The 23,405-nt window shown below is 49.3% G+C and overlaps 10 protein-coding genes across 10 annotated transcripts; 5 read left to right on the forward strand and 5 right to left on the reverse strand.

Annotated features, from left to right (window-relative positions):
• Positions 1-849: 849 nt before the first annotated feature.
• On the reverse strand, positions 850-1,497 carry EDB91DRAFT_311917 (uncharacterized protein). The gene has a single exon (XM_041326817.1). It carries the CDS (start codon positions 1,385-1,387, stop codon positions 1,061-1,063), a length of 327 nt encoding a protein of 108 aa, XP_041169132.1. The 5' UTR covers positions 1,388-1,497; the 3' UTR covers positions 850-1,060.
• A 3,636-nt stretch (positions 1,498-5,133) lies between these two features.
• On the forward strand, positions 5,134-5,409 carry EDB91DRAFT_1003730 (uncharacterized protein; the record flags this gene model as incomplete). Its single annotated transcript, XM_041312271.1, has 1 exon — positions 5,134-5,409. A coding segment is annotated over one exon (276 nt), but the record flags the coding sequence as incomplete, so codon positions are not given.
• A 549-nt stretch (positions 5,410-5,958) lies between these two features.
• EDB91DRAFT_1064596 (uncharacterized protein) lies at positions 5,959-6,855 on the forward strand (the record flags this gene model as incomplete). The annotated part of the gene is made up of 1 exon (XM_041314719.1): positions 5,959-6,855. The coding sequence occupies one exon, from the start codon at positions 5,959-5,961 to the stop codon at positions 6,853-6,855; it is 897 nt and encodes a 298-aa protein (XP_041169134.1).
• Positions 6,856-7,303: 448 nt separating this feature from the next.
• Positions 7,304-7,918, forward strand: EDB91DRAFT_1064599 (uncharacterized protein; the record flags this gene model as incomplete). The annotated part of the gene is made up of 2 exons (XM_041314720.1): positions 7,304-7,470; positions 7,681-7,918. Coding segments are annotated over 2 exons (405 nt in total), but the record flags the coding sequence as incomplete, so codon positions are not given.
• Positions 7,919-11,576: 3,658 nt separating this feature from the next.
• EDB91DRAFT_1088606 (uncharacterized protein) lies at positions 11,577-13,610 on the reverse strand (the record flags this gene model as incomplete). Its single annotated transcript, XM_041316479.1, has 6 exons — positions 11,577-11,709; positions 11,744-12,251; positions 12,301-12,586; positions 12,638-12,847; positions 12,897-13,412; positions 13,458-13,610. The coding sequence occupies 6 exons, from the start codon at positions 13,608-13,610 to the stop codon at positions 11,577-11,579; spliced, it is 1,806 nt and encodes a 601-aa protein (XP_041169136.1).
• Positions 13,611-13,865: 255 nt separating this feature from the next.
• EDB91DRAFT_1256723 (uncharacterized protein) lies at positions 13,866-14,768 on the forward strand (the record flags this gene model as incomplete). Its single annotated transcript, XM_041324213.1, has 3 exons — positions 13,866-14,090; positions 14,144-14,458; positions 14,508-14,768. 3 exons carry the CDS (start codon positions 13,866-13,868, stop codon positions 14,766-14,768), a joined length of 801 nt encoding a protein of 266 aa, XP_041169137.1.
• A 210-nt stretch (positions 14,769-14,978) lies between these two features.
• On the reverse strand, positions 14,979-15,490 carry EDB91DRAFT_1030709 (uncharacterized protein; the record flags this gene model as incomplete). Its single annotated transcript, XM_041312708.1, has 2 exons — positions 14,979-15,211; positions 15,268-15,490. Coding segments are annotated over 2 exons (456 nt in total), but the record flags the coding sequence as incomplete, so codon positions are not given.
• Positions 15,491-16,179: 689 nt separating this feature from the next.
• Positions 16,180-18,247, reverse strand: EDB91DRAFT_1240354 (uncharacterized protein; the record flags this gene model as incomplete). The annotated part of the gene is given in 11 exon segments (XM_041322004.1): positions 16,180-16,325; positions 16,374-16,718; positions 16,809-17,144; positions 17,172-17,205; positions 17,252-17,326; positions 17,392-17,437; positions 17,459-17,601; positions 17,623-17,834; positions 17,854-17,937; positions 17,969-18,107; positions 18,167-18,247. 11 exon segments carry the CDS (start codon positions 18,245-18,247, stop codon positions 16,180-16,182), a joined length of 1,641 nt encoding a protein of 546 aa, XP_041169139.1.
• Positions 18,248-19,115: 868 nt separating this feature from the next.
• Positions 19,116-20,545, forward strand: EDB91DRAFT_1088609 (uncharacterized protein; the record flags this gene model as incomplete). The annotated part of the gene is made up of 4 exons (XM_041316480.1): positions 19,116-19,273; positions 19,310-19,422; positions 19,488-19,658; positions 19,707-20,545. 4 exons carry the CDS (start codon positions 19,116-19,118, stop codon positions 20,543-20,545), a joined length of 1,281 nt encoding a protein of 426 aa, XP_041169140.1.
• Positions 20,546-20,886: 341 nt separating this feature from the next.
• EDB91DRAFT_1256726 (uncharacterized protein) lies at positions 20,887-22,318 on the reverse strand (the record flags this gene model as incomplete). The annotated part of the gene is made up of 5 exons (XM_041324214.1): positions 20,887-21,152; positions 21,206-21,262; positions 21,288-21,416; positions 21,458-22,162; positions 22,201-22,318. The coding sequence occupies 5 exons, from the start codon at positions 22,316-22,318 to the stop codon at positions 20,887-20,889; spliced, it is 1,275 nt and encodes a 424-aa protein (XP_041169141.1).
• Positions 22,319-23,405: the final 1,087 nt, after the last annotated feature.

Raw genomic sequence — 23,405 nt, forward strand, 5'->3', positions numbered from 1 at the left:
AGTCGCCGTTCAAGTAAAACTCTTGCTCGTGGGGGATGACCAGCAGGAGGCGGCCCTTTGTACGATCGTTAAGGCCGGGGACGGGGAAGAGGACAAATATTAGCCAGAACTAGGGAATCCGGAAAGAGTATGTGTCTAGAAGAGAAGATGCGGACGGTCGGGATGAGAGACAGAGCCCTTCGGAGCGCTATCTGGTCAGAATCAGGTAGAGACCTTTGGGCCTGAAGGAGATGCGATACCAGAAAAGCACTTAGTGAAAATAGGAGAATGGGAGGTGGGTGGGCTGTATGGCGCCGCACAAGTGGGGACAGCGAAGGAGAGAGAAAAGCAGAAGCAGAGGGGCTATTTGAGTGATCATGAGGCGCGCTGTCAAACGAACACGAGGATAAAGCAAGGAAGACAGGTAAAACCAAGTACCTCTGAGTGTGTGATGGCGTTCGTTTGGTGGGCAAGAGCTGAAATTGTCCCGCTCCTATTAGGTGAAGTCCCCAAGCCAAAATCATGTCTTCACGAGTCCCTGCAAAGCAAGAGAAATCAGCGACAAAGCCTCGCCAAAAGATGCAAGGACACACCGATCTCGTCTCTGGCGTCCTACAGTTGCCTGATGCCCACTGCGGTAGTCATTGATGTGGTATATATCGATGACAGGGAATCGGCGAATGGCAGTTGCGATAGCCTGGTTCCAAGTAGAGTAGAAAATGGCGGAACTGAGATCGTCCAAGCGAGCTGGGTACAGGTCCAACTTGGTCTGTGCGTGGAAAACGGGGCTGTCGAGGATAACATAGGTAACATTGTCCAACACGCGCGTCTCCACTTCAAAAAGGTAGGGTGCATTGAAGATAACCACCTTTTGATCCTCGTTCTCATCATCACAGCTGTCGTACCCCATATCCTTCATGACGTTACGAATGTGCTGGTCCGCCTTAGAGCGGACGATATACGTGGGGATCTTGAAACGCTTGCAGTTGGTGAGGATGCCGATGTCCGTCATCGTGAAGCGATTGTCGAACAAGATGATGATGCAGTCAAAGACGTAGAGTCCTTGTGCGTTGAAGTACTGCTAGTCTAGGATCTTGAGCGTCCCTGCACAAGGGATATCGTACCAGACATAGGGATATTCTGCGTTGGGGTTGCCGTATCTGGCCATGGTCAGCATTGTCTCGGTGACACCAGTATTTGGATCACCTGGTGAAATTCGCTGCAAAGATGATGGCCATTCTGATGCCGTGAAGGACGCATTTAGGGCACCGACAAGAAGTACTTGGAGGCTTGCCCTCACCAGAGGAACTGTAGGAATACCCAATACGTTCAACATGCCACGTACGACCTCGACGGAAGTATAAGCCACGGATCGAGCGAACCGCAGAACTGTCTGAATCGTCGACATGCTGGGACGAGCCAGCAGGGGCCAGGAATGAGAAGTTACTGGAAGGAATGTCGGAAAGGAGAGGGTGAGTCGGCGAATATGTACCAGCAGCAATAGGGTTGCTCAATTCTTGGGCTCAGTTCGCTGGCGGAGTTCACTTGCCAGTCAATGGTGTCCTTGACACTTTGACTGTGAGGTCCGATATATCCTGGGACGTCTTCCGTCGCAAGATTGCGAATGCTATGGAGACCTCCCTAGAGAATCTCAGTATTGCCTACAAGTTTTCGACTAATGCAAAGGCAAATCCCCCATGTAAACTCGACTCGGCTCGCAATCTGTTCCAGTTGCTTGAGGATGCGAGTGAAGAACTCAGTGGTGCAGCTGGAAAGTTGCGGAAGAAGAAGAAGTTCACGGTAGATATTAGAGCGTATTTGCAGCGCCCAAAATCAAAATCTCTTGGCCAAACAAGACGCTTATCTCGGCAGGTTACATACATCATGTTGCTGTTACCACATGTTCTGTGAAATACATAGCGAGAAAGGCCTGAACAAGGTGGCCACCATATCATCATTGAGTGGCTTCAGAATCTTCGAGACAGAGAGTGTCTGCGTTCTAGTCTTGAAATACATTATATAAATGATGTCATTGTAGTTTCACCTTTTTCAAGCTTTGTGATTTAGTGCAAGCTCTGCAAATCCCAGATAGCTTTTCAACATCATATATTCTGGAGCTGGTGTTCGCACCCAGAAGAGCATAACTTTAACTCGAGGATGTCTGCAGTACAGATTGAAGTTGAACGCGGCTTTCGCATAGTTTGCCAATATAGCTAATACACAATCCTGTATCTACAGCTAAATACCTAGTTGTTAAAGTATTCTTTGGGTTCTGGTGGTTCACCATGGTCCGTCAAGATATTGTGAAACCTCAGTTCATAGCATTGGTCAACAAGACCGCAACTCGATGATAGCAACCCACTGGGGATCCGTACAACTGCATCTTCCAAATATTATAAGTCAGTACAGATTCGATGTACTAATTCAAGGTTTCGTCGCATGTTTACCTAGTATCAATGTATACAGTCAACATACGGCATATGCAAGTAAAAATTTCACATCCTGACGTTGTTTGCAGGTTACAGGCTCCACACTTGCATGTAAACTTGTCGTTGCAAATACACTCTATTGTTGATATACGGTTGGAAGTAAGCGAAGGTGAATTAAAGAAGGGGACATGGACCAGCAGTACTATCCCTTACAATCTATTCATGATGGACCGTCATTTCGTGAGTCACGCTTTTTCGCGGTGAATTTCGTGACATACCGTTACACCATGTGACAAGCCATCACATTTTCATGCCCAAAAGTGTGACTCACGAAATGGAGGCTCATCATGAATAGACCGTAACCAATAGTAAGACAAAGATAAGCATGAGCCTTCTTTAATACATCAACAAAAGTAACACTATCATATAATCACATACCATGACATAGAATCAGTAAAATAGGTACCAGATAGTACATGCAGGTGCCAGGTTTGCACATACCTTTAGATTGACAAATATGCGCACTGTAGGTAGTGAATCCAATGAAATTCAGTATGCAAAATCAGATTGTAATGCCCTGACATTCACAGTATGAGGTGCTGAAATGGAGGTGCTGAAAGTTCCTTTTTTTTAATTGTGGTTTAACTTGTTTAACCAAGTTGAATCAATTTGTGATGCCGGTCAAATACTACTTCGTGACTCAGCCTCAGCGGCTTAAAACACATGCAAGGCCCCTCTATTGATGGTTTTAATAGCTGACAACTGACAAGTCTGGATTCTTCCATTGTTGCTCACTTGCGCTCACAAAGCACCATCTGCTGGTGCACTGATCTGCATTTTAAGCTATAACTTTAAATCTTCAATTGATCATTCTTCATATCATACATGTCTGCTGAAGCAAACAATGCCTCCTCATTGTCCCAAACACAGCCTTCAAGATCGCTTACAGGACCAGGAATGGCGGGGAATTCATCCCAGACCAACTCTAATGGATTGGATTTATCCCAACAATGTTTGGTGACAGCCTGCCTTGCCATAGTTGATGACTACAAATGCTTGTGTCTCACCAAACTTGAGGCAATTGTCTCACTTGTCGAAGCCATCTTGGTAGAATTATTTGATACACCAGGATGGGTTTCAACTGTCACTGCACCCTACCTTGCCATGCTCGACAAAGTTGAGTCAGAACTTGCATGAGCCACTGATAGTCCAATGAGGGGACAAACAACACACTTGGATGAACCAGCGCATGTTGACAAAGAAGCCCCTTTCCCAGAGGATAGGAGTAGAGCAGGATCTGTTGAGCCAGGAGAACCTGCTCACAAACGATCCAAGCTTGATTTCTCATCTATTGACACCACAGTTAAGTGCAGGAATTACCAACCACTCTCACCTAACCTTGAACGAACCAATGAGATCCTCAGAAATTGGTCACAAGACCCAAAGGAGGTACAGTGATACCTCATGTATCACAAGTTTGGACCTGAATTCCACAAGAGTGGATGGACGGAAATTGTTGCAGGCGAGTGTATCAACCTCAATGTCATCCACATCATCATTACCTCTTCTTGCACGGTTGACAAGCAAACCGAAATCCTTGGAGGAATGGAAATCAAGTATGGAGTTTCAGAGGCGACATCCAAGAAGATCACCACTGACTCCGACTGGTATGCAGCATGGAAAAAAGCAGCTGATGCTGTCAAGTTTGCCTTCCCTCACTGAGAGGCTGAGCTCAATGGATACTTTGCCTTTATCTCCAAGTACTTCTCGCAAGCTAATGCATCAGCCCACAGAAGAGTTATTTGCTTCGATAAAGCCGTTAGGAACAGAGTCGGATCTTCACAGAGACTTGAGCTCACTGACTTCTGCAAGTTCGAAGACCGTATTTTCTTGCATTTCAACACGGATGGGAGACAGTGAAATGATCCCACAGATCCAAAGCCCAGCTCTGGAAGCTCGTCCAGCACCAATGCTTCCAACAAACATGTGTTACACTGATGGTAATCAGAAGAGGTTTCAAGTCAATCAATCTACTAGAGGTGGCACTCTAGAGAAGTCAAAGGAATCAAGGTGGATTCACTAGTGTCTAACTAGTAGTCTGAGGATGTATCTGGGTAATTCCAGCGTAGGTCAAGATGTGGAATCATCGAGACTATGACCTGCTTATATATGATAGTAAGTCAGGGTCCAGGGTCTAGGGTAAGTAAGTAATATGTCCATATAAGTATAGATAAGTGTCCATATAAGTATAGATAAGTGTCCATGGGAATACACATGGTGTATGCATGTTTGAGGGTCTATGAGAATACACTAGGTATCAGCATGTAAGTAATATCCAAGGACTTGCCGAGGATAGATTGAGATTGATCTCAGATCTATGAATAGGGGTGTGCACCTGTAATAAGGTGAAGTTGGAGAGTAACCCTAGATAGGGTGATATCAGGAAATGGTGACACTGTGACATGGTGTCAATGTGAAGAGGTGAAGATGTGAAAGGGTGAAGAGGAAAATGAAAGGTGTCACAGAAAACCATAACAACATGACCCATGTTGCAAGTGGAATTCTGGCAAGTGTACCCGCAGTGCAGCCTCTTGCCAATACACACACATCTGCTCATTCGAGCACAATGGTTGTGTCTGTGGATGCCACCACATTAAAATGACACATCTCAAGGACTCAAAGTCCAAATCAACTTGAGGGACCATTGAAGCATCCTCAACATCACCGCGGTCTGATTTGGTCACCATTGGATGCTAGCTTCAGTCCCACTGCTTGCTCCTCAGAATATTCAGATCCTGTCCCTGACATGCCAGAAGCTCTCACAGACAGTGACACAGCTCACACTGTCACCAGCAGACCAGGCTTGTTCAAGATCATTTGCCCTATCAATGTTGACCATTTCCAAGCGCTGCTAGCTGAGCATCCTGACCAGCCGTTCATTATTTCAGTGTGTTGGGCTTTATGTGAAGGCTTTTGGCCTTGGGTGGATGTTCCTCATGACACCTACCTTTCAATCAATGACAACTCAATGCACACCTGCCACAAAACGGATGAGCAGTTGGCTTTCATTGAATCTCAGCTTGAAGAAGAGATATGCTTGGGGTGTGTCTCTCAAAATTTTGGCACGGAGCTACTGCCTGGAATGTATAGTGTGCTGATGCACACTGTGCCTAAACCCAACTCAGACAAGTTGCAACTTGTTGGAGATCACACAGTGGGTGACTTTTCGCTTAATTCATTGATTGATTCTGATGCCATCAAGGATTTGAAGCTTGATGGACTTCACTCCCTTGGTGCCTCACTCCTTCGTTTTCAGGAGCAACATCCTGATGCAGAGCTCACCATGTTCAAATCTGACGTCTCACAAGCCTTCCAGAGGCTACCAATGCACCCTCTCTGGCAGGCTAAGCAAGTATTGACTGTCAATGGGCAGCAACATGTTGATTGTAATAATAATTTTGGTGGGCGCAGCTCCCCAAAGGTCTGGATCTCATTTATGTCACTGGTGGCCTGGATCACGATACATCGGATCCTTATTGAGGCACTAAAAATGTACATGGACGATTCATTCTCCTTTGAGCTTGCTTCACAGCAGCTCTACTACCCCCCATATCAATGCTCTTTCCCATCGAAGCAAACAAGTTTGCTTCAATTGTGGGACGAAATTGGTTTGCCGCACAAGCGACTGAAGCAACTGTTCAGCTCACCACTCACCATCATAGGTTTTGACGTTGACCCTAATGCTATGTCAGCAACCCTCCCTGATCACAAGAGGAAGGAACTTGTGATGCATTTGTGGAATTTTGCTGGGAAGGGCTATCAATGGTCTCTCCATGAATTTCAGCAGCTTGCTGGCTGGTGTGAGTGGAGTTTTAATGTGTTCCCCTTGCTCAAGCCTGGGCTGTCAGCTGTATATGAGAAAATCTGTGGGAAGACACAGCTGCTTGCGCATCTTCATGGTAATAATGCCATCATTCATGAACTTTGGTGGATGCCGGACCATGTGGATCACTCGCCTGGGCTACTCTTCTACAAATCTCTGGACTTCAGTCCACAATCCCATGATGATGTTGTTGCCTACACTGATGCATCAGGTGTTGGACTAGGTCTCTGGTTTCCTGATGAGGACTTCACATGCCAATGTGCTCTCCCCAAAGATGGCCCAAATGACACCATCTTTTTTACCGAAGCCTTGGTGGTCTGTTCAGCAATTCATGCCATACAGCACATGCCCAAGGTTCCCCTGAGGATGCTTATTTACACAGACAACACTAATGTTGTTGCAACGTTCAACACACTACGTGCTCATCCTCCCTATAACACCATCCTCATGTCCACGGTTGACGTACTCATAAAGCATTGTGTTGACCTACATGTTGAACACATCAGTGGTAGTGAGAACATTGTGGCTGATGCACTGTCACATTTCCAAAATGAGCGGGTGTGAAAATGAATGTGCACCTAATGCGTGGATTTATGACTTTAAACCCCCTCGAGATGTGCTGGGGGTAGCAGAAAAATGATCCCAATGTCATCAATGTCCAGCAGCCCATCAGGGAGGCCTGGACAGACAAGTGTCTCTTTCATGAGCACTTGATTGCTCTCGGATTAGCTATTGAATCATTAACGTCCTCTGCTTATGACTCCCACCTTAATTCCATATTAAATTTTGCCAACTTCACCATTGCATCATCAATCCCACTCAAGACACATTGTCATACTATATTGTTTGGCTTTCACATCACATTGAACCCTGCTCTGTTGACAACTATCTTTCTGGGATTGCCAACAGACTTGAATTCATGTTCCCTGAGGTACGAGCAGCATGCTGTTCACCTCTCGTCACTTGTATGTTGCAGGGTTGCAAATGTCAGCTATTGAAACCTGTTCGTTGAAAGCTACCTATTAGTCTTGATGACCTCACTCGAATAGTACACACCCTTGGACCTCAGCCATCCTATGATGATTCACTTTTCCTCGCAATGCTCATCACTGGCTTTAAAAGCCTGCAGTGTCTTGGTGAACTTGTTTGGCCAGACTCTGCTAAACTACAAACTTACAGGTAAGTTTCACTCCGCCACATGCTGCATTCCACAACCACGTTGATATCTTATCTCCTTCCCTACCAAACGAATGACAGTCTCGGAACCAGATTCAACATCCTTATCTGCGTGGAACCACAATCACTGATTGATTCATTGAAACACATGCAGCGCTATCTTGCAGTGTGCGATTATTCATTCCCACACCATCCTGCTCTTTGGGTAACAAGCATGGGGACTGTGCCCACCTGCGCTTGGTTCCTTCGATGTCTTCACTGGTTTTGTGGAGCGGATTTTTCAGGTCATTCCTTGAGAGCAGGTGGTGCCATGGCTCTTGCTGCTGCAGGAATGGCTCCTGATCTCATTTGTGCTGCAGGACAATGGTCTTCAGACGAATTTAACAAGTATATTCGACAACACCCGTTCTTATTGCATGCACTTATGCACAGCACAGCTCATGCACCATAAAAAAGGTGACATCGTCTAGATGTCATCAGTCCTTGTCTCATTCTCCTTTGTCACAGTTCTCGCACCTGTATTTGTATCTCGCAGTCTTGGACGACTCACTTGCTTGCTTGAGAAAAAAAAAAGAATTAGCCCTTTAGCATCTTTATTGAGCCTCCATCTCCCGTCATCTCTCCCTGAACTTTTCTATCCACTAGCTAGTCTCTCTTCCATCTCTTCAAGCCCCCGACTGTAATCCTTTGTATTCTGCGACTTCAATAAAAAGTGACCGAGTCCCCCAGCTCTATACTCTGAATTTTGTGCTGAAAAGATACTCTGAAATAATGTGCTGAAATTCTTGCTCAAAAAAGAAACATTACCGACTATTGTGACACATCACACATCACATCATCACCTGGGTTGCCCTATTAATAAGCCTAAATATACTTGGTAGTGACGTGTCTCACCAACTTTAATTAGGCTTGGATTTGTTAAATAGTGCCCCAGCTCTCTGAAATACCTTCAAGAAATACTGTATCTACCTCACTATGGTGGAGACGGGTGCATGGGCCTGTTCGGCAAGCATCCTGCCTGGCGGGAATTGGGTTATCTGTTCATTTTAATCCAATTCAAACCAAGGGACTTCCCATGCTTCCTATACCTCCTCCTCCTCATGCTCATCATCCCCGCCATTCCCCTCCTCCTCATCTTCCCTCTTGCTACCTCCCTCTTTCTGCTTCCTTCTTGCTGCCTCCCTTGCCTTGTGCACTCACCTTGCCTTGCCTTGTATCCTCATCCTCTATCTTGTCATGCCCATCGTCCCAACCCAGCCAATGCCTTGCAGCTCAGGTGTTGGGAGGGTCAAAGGGCTCTCCAAATCTGTCATATTCCATGACTTCAGAGGGCGCCATTGCTGTTCCAAAGTCCTGATGGCCAGCAAACAATGCCAGTGTATGGCACAGGCAGATTCAAGCCATCAGGCTGCTATATAAGGTATATGCATGTTCTTTGTTATTATAATGCTAATTTTGCACTAGAGATGTCAGCAGAGGACCAAAGCATTGTTAAGAATATGATGGCAGATTTTGGAATGGAAGTGGAGATGTTTCGCACATACAGCGCCTCCAGGTGAAGAGGCTTTTGATCTCAGTCATGCAGGTGGGGAGCATGAGGCATTTGAAGGGCTTGTGTTAAGACCATGCTCAGGGGTAAGGCTGAGTCTGAGGGGCTTGGCTTCAGCTCGTACGCTGTGCCCCTTACCCGAGTACATGCCCCTAATTTTGGATTGTAGTCCAACTCAAGTTTTATGAGCACCAACAGTACATTGGAGCGGAGGTCCTCTGAAGGAGGGCTGACGGACTACTAGACAAGTGCGGGAACATTGGGTGGAGGTTGGTCCACCCAACAGGAGGGAGTCGGAGGGCTACTGCAGTCAGAGCTAACAGTAGGAGCGGAGCGGAGGAGACTGCTCAGACGTAGTCTGAAGCAGAATGAAAACACAGAGAACAGAGGTATGGGAGTTTTTAGCTGTAAGTCCGATGCATGGGAAAGGCGGCGGAGGCGCGGGAAGTTGGATGAGCGGAGAGGGCGGCCGACCTAGGGAGTCAATCCCCTAGGCTGGCAAACAGGAGTTGTCAAGGGGTTTTCCCAAGAATAAGGACAAGAGATTAGGGCTTAGAAAAGGTAATATTCAGACTGAAGATCTACCGACAATTGTACATATGTTTATATACTCTAAGCAGGTAGCATAGCATAGCAAAAGGCTATGTGCTGAGTGTACAGAATTATTAGAAAGATGACTGAGACATACGAGAAAGGGACTCAGAGAATAGTGTGTACGCGACAGATCAATAATCACTTGGGTATGGAGATTACCGGTGATCCGAAAAGATGAACTATGATAATAAAAGGAGATAGAACCAGTTGAGTGGTTCCTAGTCTAGGAGTGGACCAGTGAGGCGGACCAATCGTCGGATGGAGCAACACGAGAGGAACTGAAGGAACCGAGTGGGTTGGAAAAGCGGAGATGGTGGAGGGAGTAGGAGTAGGATTGGTCGGACCAACAGAGTGGAGAAGCGGAGCTCCAGATAGGGTCGGATGGTAGGGATATGAGCCCCTTCAGTGACTTGACCCTATAGACTCGGCCAGCCCACCATGGGCCCACATTAGATTGTCGTCTGATGTTGATGGGTGGGCCCGTGGTTGCATTGTTACTGACCGTTAGGGGTGGGCCCACAGTAGAATGGGCTCAATGCTTTGGAGTGGGCCCATGGGTGTCAGAATTAATAGATGTGTATTGAGGGGTGGGCCTACAATATTGAGTCCTCATCACCCTCGGGTGGGCCCACAGTCCATAAGTACCGCCGACTGTTAGGGCTGGGCCCATAGTAGAATGTGCTCGATGCTTTGGAGTGGGCCCATGGGTATCAGAATTAATGTATGTGTATTGAGGGGTGGGCCTACATAATTGAGTCCTCACGACTGTCGGGTGGGCCCATGGTCCATAAGTATCGGTGGCAGCACTGCCGGGAAATGGGGTCGGCGAAAAAAATGGGCATTTGGAATGCGGCCCATTAGCTTCGGCGAGGGGATCCTGGAAAGTAGTATCGGGGAATGGATGTCAGGTATGAGGTCCGGCAAATGGTCCATTACCATCGGCGATTGTATTCCAGGAATTAAGATGCTGGTATAGATATCGGGAATGATTGCCGGCGATGGTCTGTTTGCATCGGCTGGATCGATATGTATCGGCGGCAGTACGCCGGGAAATGGGGTCGGCAATAAATGGGCATTTGGAATGCGGCCCATTAGCTCCGGTGAGGGGATCCTAGGAGACGTATCAGGGAATGTATGATATACGGCAATGGTCCAATAACATCGGTGAGTGTGTGCTGGGAAGTAGGATACACAAATAAATATTGGGAATGATTGCCGGCGATGATCTACCTGCATCGGCTGGTGGATCGGCAAATATATATTGGGAATGATTGTTGGTGAGGGTCCAGTAACATCGGCGGGTGTTACCAGTGATGGAATGCATATGGGGATTGACCACCGACAATTGAGGAATGAATGGCGGCGCCATAACATTAGGCCCATCAGGCAAGTATACATTCAGCCATGCCAAATGCTGCTTTGCATCTCGGCGACACTTCAGGCATTCTGGGTCTAGATGTTGCCAATGTTGAAGTTGCTGATGCAACGAGTTGATACATAACCAGATGCGTCATGTCTCGCCAACACCTCCATTCCCATTCCACCAGTATCTCACTGGCGCAATGTTCGGTTGCCGGCAACACCACTGTCACCGGCGACACCGCGGGCAATACTGCAGTTAGAACAAGCACCGGCAGTACATACATCTCCCTGGCAGAAGTATCTCGCTCTTGCCGGTACCTATATCTATTCCACTAGTGAGCTGGTTACCGGTGCGAGGGCCCTTCACCGGTAAAGCTGTCCATATTATCATTCAATGCCAGCGGCGGCAAATGCAATCAGGCAAAAGTATTCATTGAGGACCGGATTTCTGACCGGCATACACATGTAGGGGGAAAAAGAAAAGTCATTGTCATAAAGGGTCATTATCATAAGGGTCATATGTAACAGGCTTATTGAAGCCATGTATCTATAGTACAGAGTCTAATTCAAAGTAAAGTAATACAAAGTATGTCCAATACACATTTCACTCCTGAGCGGAAGATGCAATAGATGCAGACTCAGCCTCTGCAACATCATTGGTGTTGCCGCTGAGGCCGGCATTGATACCAGATGTGGGGGCAGACTCGGCTGGAGCCTCTGCAACATCCATGTTGTTGCTGCTAAGGCCTGGCAACAACACCAGACGCGGACTCAGCTACTTCTTCAGCCTCGGCAATAGCTCCAGACGCGGGCTCAGTTCCATCTTCTGCCGCGCCAATATTCTTGTTGTTGCTGCTGAGGTTGCTGATAATAACTGGCAGGCACGCCGTGACAGGAGATGCAGGGACTGGGGGAGGGAGCAACTGCCGGTGAAGTTCTTCGAATTGCTCGGTGAGGAGTTTTGAAGTTGCCTCCTGGTTGGCCAATCTCTGATTGGCTTCCAGGAGACGCTTCTCCCCGATGCTGGCCTTTGCCTCCAATGAGGCAACAGTGGATTGTAACGCCTCGATTTGCTCCTTCAGGGCAACAACAGATGCATCTGCTGGCCCATCAGGAGTGGAGGCGGCGGTGGGGGCGGCAGCGGTGGCAGGAGCGGTGATGGGAGTGGTGGTGGGAGTGGGAGTAGGAATGGGAATGGGAGTGGAAGTGGGAGTGGGAGTGGCGGTGGTAGCAACAACCGGTGCAGGTGCACCAGATGTAGATGCTGCTGCTGGAGTGGCTGAATCATCTAGTTTTAGATAAAAATAAAAATAAAACTGAGTACTCACCTGTCTCTGGAGAGACATGCACCGGTGATGCTCGGCAGCGAGATTTTGAACGCCCCCGCCGAGTTGTGGTCGCCGCCGGTTTCTTTGCTTTGGTGGTAGGAACGGCGGAACCATTACCACCGCACTTATGCTTGAGGCGGTGGCAGGCTTCACATACGGTCAGCGCCGCACCGGAGTTGTTGTAGCCTTGGAGGCATATAAGCCCTCGGTGGACGCAGGGGCCGCAACCTGGCGACCATGTGTTGGGATCGGCGGCGTCATTGCTGGCGATAGCCGATGGTGCGGGCTACATTTCATATCATTAGAAGGTGAATGCCAGATGGGAGGAAACACTTACTGGAACCTGAACATATGGTGTGCCCATCTTCGGCGCCGGGCCAATGTTCGCCATCATCTCATCGTCAATCTCCACATACGTCTTCTTCTTCTTCAGTGGAGGTTTGGGCGTCGGCTCGGCATCCTCCTCATCGTCGCTGGTGACGGTGAACGACTTGCTTTGTGACCGGGTCTTCTTGAGGGCGGGAGGAAGTCTGGTGGGCAAGGATGCCTGCTGGGGAGGTTAAATCACATATACAAAGTCAACAAGGAATACTTACCTGCTTCCTGGCCTCCGGCGCCGGTTGCTGTTGGGGAATGTCGGACATGTCCAACTCCCGTTCGTCCTCGCTGGTGATCATGGCCTTGGAGGTGGCACGCGGCCGTTTTGCCTTCGGCGCGCGACTCTGACTGCGGGGGGCGCTCATGCACCGGAGTCGCTTGCGTTCCATACCGCGGCCGCGCTGTTCTGTTGGTTTGGCCTCAGGATCTCCCCTTGCCTTGCCTTTGCCCTTGCCCGCAAGGACATTGGCATCCTGGGTGACTGTGGTGTTGGATCCAGATGGACCGGCAACAGGAGGATTGGTGGGTGGTGGGGGTTTGCCATAGGCAAGAGTGAGGGGGTAAAGCGGGCTATGCTGGCTCCGCGGATCGTCTGGGCAAATGTTGGACCAGACCGGGGCACTGACAACATTGCAGGAGGAGTCGTCCAGGTGCTCATGAATCTCTGCGGTGGCAGAGAGCACCATGGGTGGCACAGAGGTTGCCGAATAGGCGTAGCTGCTGAAGGTAAAACTCTACGAAGATTAGAGAATTTGAAACTTAAAAGTAACAAGACTTACAAGAGATGCGGCCATCTCCATCGCAATTGCGATGTGTTTGGGATCGGCAGGCTTCAATTGGAGAGCCTGCCCCAGAAGATGTTCAACCTTGTTGGCTGCATTGAGGAAACCAGCATTGGCTTTGTTAGTGGCCCAGTTAACTACGGCGGTCATGGTGATAATGGTGGTAATGGTGTTAAGATGAGGGGTGGCGATGAACTGCGATGATGAAGAAATACAAGTCCAACGTGAACTAATGTGGCGGCTGATTATGTCACACATGCAATAAATTTCCATATCGGGCTAATGCACAATGGAAATCTGCAAATCACAATTTCGGCATGATCCGCAATTCACTTCGGTATGTTCCGATTACAGCAAACAATATAAATTCCCGTTCACCAATCATCATATTCCAAATATCCAATCATGTCCAACATCACCGGTGCCACCGAGTGCTTAAGTCCAACTGGTGACTCTTCGACCGGCGACAGTAGCACCGGCGAGCATCCCACTTTCGATCTCGCCGACATGGCAAACATATTTGAATTCGCCGGGTCCCGCTTGCTGGCTATACGCCGATCCCTGGAGAACACCACGCCGTCATCGGCGACGGTCCTAATTATTAGCAAGTACCTCATGTGGGAGGGCGAGGTAAGTCTTCAAATTCTTGTTTTATCCATCTAAGTTTATCAATCACCGGTCAGGTTTTTTTCTTGCCTTGGGTCGCTTATTGCGAAGGGTTGAGCATCTGCCCTCCCTTGTCCCGCAACCTCCGATGGTTCATCGGGATCCTTGGCATGAGCTCAATGGAGCTCCTGACCTACCGAGAGCTCTATGACAACTTTATGAAGTTGCCAGTGGAGCCCTCCAGCGCCTGGGTCACAGGTCGGGTTGTCAACACATATCCCATGGACTGGTGGAACACCGCTTTCGATGCGGTAGACTACAGGACTTTCACGTCCCGGTACCCTGGTTGGAAGCAAGTCGTGCAGATGGTCGCAGACCACTTTGAGCAATTGGTAAGTAATCCTCATTTCAACTATGCCGCTGCCTTACAGTGCAATCTAGCCAGAAGGCCGCATGTTGATAACCCCGGCAACATTGGTGCAGGCAAGATCAACGCCGGTGGCACAGCAATTGGCCACCATTCAAGCTGGGGTCACACAAGGAAGGGCGCACATCATCACGATGTTGGAGAACAAGGTAGTGGAGGCAAGGCTTGTAGCTGCCTCCTTGATGAGAATGGAGACCACATTGGGTGAAGATGTACGCGATGCCATCGCCGCCACTGAACTCCTAGTGAAATATTTGAAAGTGGAACAAGATTAAATTACCTACAATAACTTTACATACAAGATTAGCCCTAGGATCATTAGACTACACTATAGAAAGTCAGTGTTCAACCATTGATTGATGCCAGCGGCAACCACTTGAATTTGATCATTTATTGCTACATGGATGTCAGCGGTATCAATCTGAAGTCTACTATAAGACCGCCGGCATAATATGCATTGGGTTCCAGGCTGCCTTTGCAACTTCAAATGCATCCTGGGAATCCTCATACAGGCGCTGATACATTTTGCACTGCCGTGCCGCATAGGCAAGGTGTCCCACCTTGTCGGCGGCTTTTGAGATGGTAGCCAGAAGGATCCATTGCTCAGCTTTGTGCAAGAAGAAGTTGCATGTCCAATTCATTTCATGCTGCACAAGTAGCATTTCCTCCTCCCACCTGTCTCTTAGAGCCTTGGCATGGAGCCAATGCACCCAGTAAACTGAAGATTGTCGGCAGGATCAGCAGCGCCCTGCGAAGGACATGTGAAGACCTCACATTCATTCAACCAATCACTGCTATCAGAGTCTCCCTCCACATCCATAGACCAGAACCAAGCCAACATGGAGTTTCTCTGGCCTCTGGCATTGGGATCGGTGACAGCGGTGCTAACCTGGAGATGTTTTTTAAGCAATGGCTGGTATCTGTTCAGCAAAATGTCGGCGGCGCCGAGTTTGCCGAGTTGAGACCGGCACTTGGAATAGACGCTTGTGTTGATGCTTACCACCTGGTCCACTGCATGGATCTGGGCCCAAGCTCTGGTGGACTTTGCTTGCGACTTTGCTGTTCTGACTGTCTTTCGGAAGATGACCGCCTTGTCTGCCAAGTGCACTCTGATGTTGTGCAAGGCGTCATTGGCCTGTCCTTCGCGGAGGACATGTTCTTGATGGATCATATCCGCGGTGCCGAGCTCGGCACATCTCCCCTGGCCCAAATTGGATGGCAATGGTATTACAACCTTTTCTGGCTCAAACAGTCTGAATTAATCAGCTGTTTCATCATCTGAGTCTTCTTGAAGGATCAGCAGCTCGTGCTCCATCATGTGGAGGTCGGCATCACCAAACCCGTCGCCGATGAATGTCACCGACCAATGGTCAATGTCTCCTTGCAGTCTCTCACAACGCCGCCCGATCTCCAGTCATTGGTTCTCTGTCGGACGCCGCCCTAGCCTCCTAACGTCCATGTGGAGAGTCACCTGTGCCTCCTCGATGGAAAGCCCTTCTGCCAGCCATGTTGCCGCTCCCCTCCGGCGGGCAGGAGCAGGTTGCTGGCCATTTTCCTCCAGCAACCTCAATTCCTGTTCTTTCCTGGTCGGAGCTATCTTGCCATCAGCCTTGATTTTGGCGATATCATCGGCTCATACCTTTCTGCAGTTGGACTTCATAAATGTCCATTGCCTTTGGATCAGTGCTACGCCTGTTCCTGTGCCAGCCTCTCCTGTTCCCCCCAGTCCCTGACATTGTTTTCATCGGCACTCTGATCCAGCTTTTCAAAGGCTTCCCTACTGTTGGCGAGCCCTTTCACAGCTTGCCTGAATTTCCGGCAAAGGGCCTTGCCTGCATGATCCGGTGAGCAAATTGATTGAGGACCAACGGAGCACCCACTCATCCTGATCATTTTCATGAAATTGCAATCATTCATTTGGTAATCCAGGCACTCCTTGCGGTGAGGGGTCCCCATCCCCCGTGCCGAAGGAGAGATTATGTTCAACGGCGCCCAAAGGGTCTCCATGATCTCGCCGTCAATTCTGGTGGCGCCGGCGATAAAGTTAGAAGCATAGCGAACATAGCAGCTGTCTTGGTGGCCATGAACATGCCATAGACCTATCCCCGGGATTATCTCCATCTGCTCTTGAATTTGCAAATAGGGGCTGTCAGCTACCCGATCCTTTAGATACTTATTGTACTGGCAATTAACATCATAAAATGTCAGTGCGCGCCGGATGCCGCCTGGCATTGTGTTTCAATGCCTCACACAAAGCATAGTCCATGTTCATCTGCCTGGTGAGCGTCAGTGAGGCTCTCAAGCCATAGATACACTAATTGCGTACCTTTCTCCCTTCTGAAAATCCACCATTGCATGCGGGACGAAGCAGCCATGCCTTGCACAGGCACATCCGCCAATGCCAGTTGCCTCCAGTCTGTGACGGGATGCATTGGCTTGATTCACTGCGCAGTGATTGTTGCACTCGGACCGTTGAACGGCGTCCTTTGCCAGTGCCAGATGCGCCTTGTATTTGCCATCGCCGACCATGAAACCGCGTCCATCCATGAGGGGGACTTCATCAATGGGATTCGCCGCATGCATATGCTCTGCTTTGAAGTTGCCATCCATGACCAGCGATCTTGAATAGAGCCAACTCGGCGTCTCCAGATCTGATTCTCTGTTGATCTCCGCCGCACGTTCTTCAGTCGGCAATGTCACATTAATTCCCGGCTGGGGACATGCCAGGGCAGAAGAGAGCGAGATCGCCGGGTTCAACGTCTTTTTCCTCGTGGCCGAAGCCATTCCATTTCAACAGCTTCAGTTGCCGCCACTGCCTGGCCACCCTCATGAGCTCCCGGTAGCAGGTCCTGCCGAATTGTTAACTTTACAAGGCTGCTGATGGATGAATGCTCTCACCGGCACCAAATGCGGAAAAACATTGGTTGTCATCCTCCTCAACTTACTGTAATAATTCATCGCCGACGTGCCGCACTCCAAATTATCCAGTAAGAAGTCGTCCAATACATCAAAAGTGAAAGCGGTCTTTGGTTGGGTAAAGGATGCAGGAAACAAGCCTAATCGAAACAGCTGTAGGTCGGCGCTTGGAGCATCGGCACACATGCAATACTTGATGATGTGAGTGTGTACTCCAGACTTGTCCACTATTGTCGTCATGGTCTTGTCATTCTTTATGAATGGCACTCCAGTAGGCAGATCGTGATTGTTCTTTGACGCATTGGCGGTTGGTGTCGTCGCATGCTCGGTGTCGGTGTCGGTGTCGGTGTCGGCGGCAGCAAAAAATCCTTCATCAGCATCATCGACCCCATAGTCTTGGCATGGGCAAGGATTTCCGCCGTGCCCTGAGTGAAATCACTAGACCAGTCTTCACCAGGCAACAGTCCTTGAAGAAACCACCGGTCCATTGACTGATCCGATGGAAGGGCAGCCTCTGGTGCTCCTGTCCTGCAACAATTTGTGCAAAATAGAGGCTCACCGAAGCAGTTGTGACATTTGTAGACACCATCGGACCCACAAATGATGCAAGACCGGTCAGCAGGAGCTTCTCGCTCAAGGAGTATGCTGAGATATCTATTGGTCCTTGGGACCCATTGCCGAAGATAGTCATTCTGACTCTTGAAACAAGCTGAGTGAGGGACAGAACGAGATCCTATGGCTGCCGGGCAGGGCTTACCATGGATGTTGGTAGTGGCAGGGGTATGAAATCCTGCTGGTTGAGGTCGCCGACCCAATCATCTCCACCGAGAAATAGCATATCCTCGGATGGCCACTGCTTCGATGATGACTTGGTAGGGGTGGCCGGAACTGATTGAATTTTTCGAATCTTGGGTCTCTCTACCCATTTCCCTGTTGCTTTCCTGGTCCGAACTGTTTTTCTTCCATTCCACCAGATGAATATTGCTGGTAGGAGTCCACTCCTGCACTTTAGAGCCCCTCATGTGCTAAAGCCAATGGTATGTGAATAGCAGGCTGATGCATTGTGTTGACAGTTATCATGTAGCTATATGTACATAAGATGAAATGTCATAGGAACCGAGGGATCCGAGTAAGGGTCATGGGAACCTACAATTTTCAATATCCCACCATTCAGACCATCAACCATCTCACAAAATGGCTCGGAGTGAATCCCCTGTCATTGTCCCCCAGCAGACAAAGCTTCCCTTGATCAAGGTGGAAATTGCGGTCCTCAAGACCCACCTCGAGGACTGGAGGACTGTGAAAGGTAAACAGAGACAGAATGTATTGAATGCCATCCACAGGGAAGCTTGCCTCCAAGCTCCCACTCAGTGACAAAGCCATGCTCAAAAGCCGGAAAAAGGTATGTGCCAGTGTACATATATACATGCTCTAGCTATTTATTTCGGACAACAGACCTACAAGGAATGGCTCTACAACCAGTGTCGCCGGAAGGCTCCAAAGCCTCTCATCAAGTATGGCAAGAAATGGACGGCTCACCAGGATGTTGATTGAGCAGAACAAAGCCCAGATATGAGAGGAGACTGGAGAAACTCCTGGGAGTGAGGGGATGATCACCAAGTGGCCGGAGGCCACAAAGACTGTGCTCGCCGGTCTGTCAGCAGAGGAGAAGGAAGAGGCGAAAGTGATGGCAGAGAAGTGGAACAATGAAGCTGCGCCGCCCGACATTCAAGCCAATGTTGCCGAAACCAAAGGCGCCTGACATGATCGAGCATTTTGCGACGGAGATGTTCAAGCAGGCTGGAATGAGGATCTTCGTGATGTCAGCATGGCAGAACCGGGAAGGCAAACTAATGTTAGGAGTGTGAGTGTTGTTTGAACTCTACCACCGGTCAGCCAGATCTAAACTTGTTAAAGACACTGACTTCAATGAGCAGTTTGGCGGCGGCGAAAGCTTTTTGAAGACAAGGGACTGGGAAGGGAACTTCATGCCAGACTGGCGGCAATATGCCGGTGAGCAATTCGGTGAGATGCCAATTCAAGAGAATGAAGCGGTGTTCTAATTAACAAATATCCAGACGTCCAGGATGAAGATGTCCCCCAGGTGGTGACAACCAAGAAACGTGTGCCGCGAAAACTCCTCGAACTGGAGGAGGACGATGATGGGTGGCCAATGCTCCCTGACACCACAGGCTGGAAACGCAGCGATCAACAGCATATCATTCGGTCGTTCCTCACTAGGCACTACAGTCAGTTTAAGTCTCCTTCAGTATGCCGCCGCGTATTGATTTCAACAGGGATGTGCATGGGAAAAGACAAAGCAGCAGCAGCGGTGCCATGGGGTGACTTGGTGAAGAGCCAATCAGATTTCTTTGACAACACCTACTGGCCCGCCGACGTGCAGTTGGTGGAACCTTCAAAGATGGACAAAGCAGATGCCACCGCTCTGTTGTATTTCTGGCATCACCGACAGGAAAAGAAGCTTCGCCCAACCTTCTGTTTCAAAGCTTGGAAAGACACTGACGGCGAGATGGAGACATGTGCAAAATCTTTCCACAAGGCAGTGCGGCGAGCTACTCGGCATGGCCAGAGCACCGGTAAGCACAAACGTGCCTCAACACACCATGAGCAAAGCAGTGATGAGGAAGAAGTGGAAGAGGAGCATCAGTCATCTGCCGATGAAGATCAGGAGGCTTCAATGTCTGCCAATGACAGGGATGAATCATTCCTTCCAAAGGTAACTCAGAGAGGCCTGCTGCCAGTATCCAGTGACGGCCCCAGCGATGACTTGGCATCTGATAACCTTGCGCCTCAAATCAATGATTCCACTAGCAGATATGCCAAGGCAACACCTCCAGTCAGGTCAAAGGTGACCAGCAATATCAAAGTTCCACTCAACACAGCGCATGAACCGGCAAAATCAGGTCCACACACCACAAGGCAAGGTCTTTGTTCCAATGTGGAGAATGAGCCGCCGGCCAAGGCATCAAAACGCCGTGCCACCGCTGAGAATGAGCCACCAACCAAGGCATCAAAACGCCGTACCACCGCTCCTATCAGTGACACGCCGGCTAGGAGAACCAGGAGCAAGGCAGTGGTTGCTGAAGCTCCAAAGGCCAAACGGAGTAGGAAGTGATCATTGCCGCCTATCATAATGATCATGTATATGAGCTACAATCGAAATACCATCCTATGCCAGCTCCATAATTGCACTAGATGCCTGTCAATACCAGTACCTCTGGCATCTTATACTATCTCCCATTGTGAGCACCACCAGGTATCAAATCCAGAGATGTTGCTGCTGGATTGATGCCATGTGGCATGTTATACCTGCTTGTTTAAAATGGGATTTTAGGTGCTGCCGCCGATCATTTCACTGATCCATGTGGGTATGGTAATATAGTACATTTAAATTGAGTCACTGGTGAACCGGTGATATAGTACAGGATACATTTAACAAATTGAGATGGTATCTGTCTACTCATCAGAGTCGGAAATCAATTCCTCTGCTCTCTCCACCTCAGCCAATAGGGCAGTCACCATTGGGGCGACCCAATCCTGGACCTGTGCCATATGATGCAAGCTAATCATGTCTTTGAAGATCCTGGTCAGCCTGTCTCGGTTTTTGCAGAACGCCGACATCAGAATCCGGTTGCTGTCCAAGACCTCATCGGGCTTAGGGTCCCGGATGCTCTCGCCAACACCTAAGGACCCGCCAACCATCATCGCCGCCACTTGATCAACTGGTTAAGATGAGTTAAACTCTTTATACAAACTATGCAGAGATGTGGCTTACATTCCTCTCCTTGGAGGTGTCTGACAATGTCGATCGCCGCTTGCTCAGCATTGCCAACTAAAGATGCTAATGTTGGCCTCACAGGCGGTGCAAACAGGTGCCGGCTGCATGGTAGCAGATGGGCCATCGGCGTAAATTGGCGATGGTGCTCGGATCAGCACCGGATTCCAATCTCCTATGGGTGAGAGAGGCTCACAGTTGAACTGGAACGCTGCTGGAGGGTCAGAATTGATTAATATATGTGAAGCGAACTCATGTCTGTTGTTGGTGGCATAGCCCACATGCCGGACTGCGGTTTGTACTGCCGGCACCATGGCAGCAGATTCTTCCTCTGGTGTCTGGGTCGCCGGGATGGGGAGATCGAACCCCAAGTTAAATGCCGGAGCAGTGTTTGCTGCCGCCGGTGTGTGGTTGATGGGGATGGGGAGTTGGAAGCCAAGGTTAAATGGCTGTTGGACTGGGCCAGCAGGTAGTTCTGCTTGGGGCAGGGGTGGGGGAAGGGGGTGAGTTGAAAGCCCAAATTAAACAGCTTGTTGACTGGGCTGGCAGGTAGTTCTGCTTGGAGCGAGGTGGGGGAAGGGGTGAGCTGAAAGCCCAAATTCAACGGCTTGTTGACTGGGCCGGCAGGTAGTTCTGCTTGGGGCGGGGTGGAGGAAGCGGTGAGCTGAAAGCCCAAATTAAACGGCTGTTGGACTGGGCCGGCAGGTAGTGCCGCTTGGGCCGGGGTGGAGGGAGGTGGGAGCTGAAACCCCAAATTGAATGGCTGGTGAGTGGAGGACGGCGGTGGAGTTTTTGCTTGGATGGGAAGTTGAAATCCCACATTCAATGGCTGCTGTATTGTGGGAGATGCGGATTCCACCGCCAACATGGGGATGTCCATGCCGAAGTTAAACCTCGGCGGCGGTGGTGGCAGTGGCGGTGGCAGTGGCGCACCAAGCCAAAATAGAATGCTGAAGTCTGGTAAGATGAGATGGGCTGACTGCAACAAGACTTACCTGTGTTACCCACAGCGGCATTGGATGTCGGTGATCTAGATTCACCATTGTATTGAGATTCCTCATTGGTATCCATTGGAATATCGAATCGGACTTGGCGTTGCACTGGTGGCGACATGGCGTTCTCAATAAGTTTAAGGATGAAAAATGAAAGTGACAACCGAACAGATGGATTCGGCCATGTTAAATATCTTGATTTTTGTGGACTGGAAGTTCGCGGAACTTTAAATTTCAGCAAAACCAAACAAGGCATGTCGTGCCCAGAAGTTGGACCAACATAGTTTCAAAACCCAGGTTCCTTGTCAATTGAGGACATTGCTGCAGGAGTGCCTGGCCGTGCGAGACACGCTTCATTTTAAAATTTCATTGCTTCCTACGTGCATATTACCAGTCCTTTCAATCACCCATCGCCCCTCGTTTCTCAAGTTTAATAGTTCCCTCCTCCTCATCATGCCCTCTCTGCTGAGACATCCAACAGAGGCTTTCTCGATGCTGCGCGCCTTCAGGTCATTCAAATACTGGCAGGTGTGGTGACGTTGCAGGACACTATGTCACCGGCGAACACCTTCGGTTGGCTATGCAGGTGGGGGATAATCTGGGGGGTATTTCCCTATTAGCACCAGGTTGATATACTGATTTCTAGTAGTCCCATGTTTTTGAAACCCATGGCATTTCGGCCACTGTGGTCCCCCCGGTCCTGCTCTCAGCAGCCATGGAGATGCTAGAACACCTGGACCGCACTCAGCAATGTTTTGTTAGTGCGCTGATGTGGAAGAACATCACCGCCGATGATCCCCGGGCCAGCAGCATCCATTGAAAGACAAGGCCCGCACCCTCTTTGTATCCAGGCCAGTGCCATCAACATCCACCGCTGGGGTCACAAAGTCAACGCCAGCACCGGGCCCATCAAGGCCAAAGCCCAAGCCGGCGTTGAAGAAGAAGCTGGCAAAGGGTAAGTAGACAAGGGTAAGGGTAAGGAAGTGGTGCCGCCGCCAGAATGTGGAAGACGTTCAGGGACGAGGCCGTACTCTGGCCATTGAGAAGAGGAGAAGGGACTCCAGTTCCAGTCAACCACCGGCACTGCCTGGTGACCGTGAATCATCATCTGAGAATTCCACCCCACCGCCGGTGTGTCCAATTATTTGCTCAATGATGAAGTTCATGTTGATTATCACCCAACAGGCACAACCTTGAAGAAGCAAAAG

The sequence above is a fragment of the Suillus paluster genome, assembly GCF_016628075.1.
Source record: "Suillus paluster strain FC165 chromosome Unknown EDB91scaffold_212, whole genome shotgun sequence".
Taxonomy (NCBI): domain Eukaryota; kingdom Fungi; phylum Basidiomycota; class Agaricomycetes; order Boletales; family Suillaceae; genus Suillus; species Suillus paluster.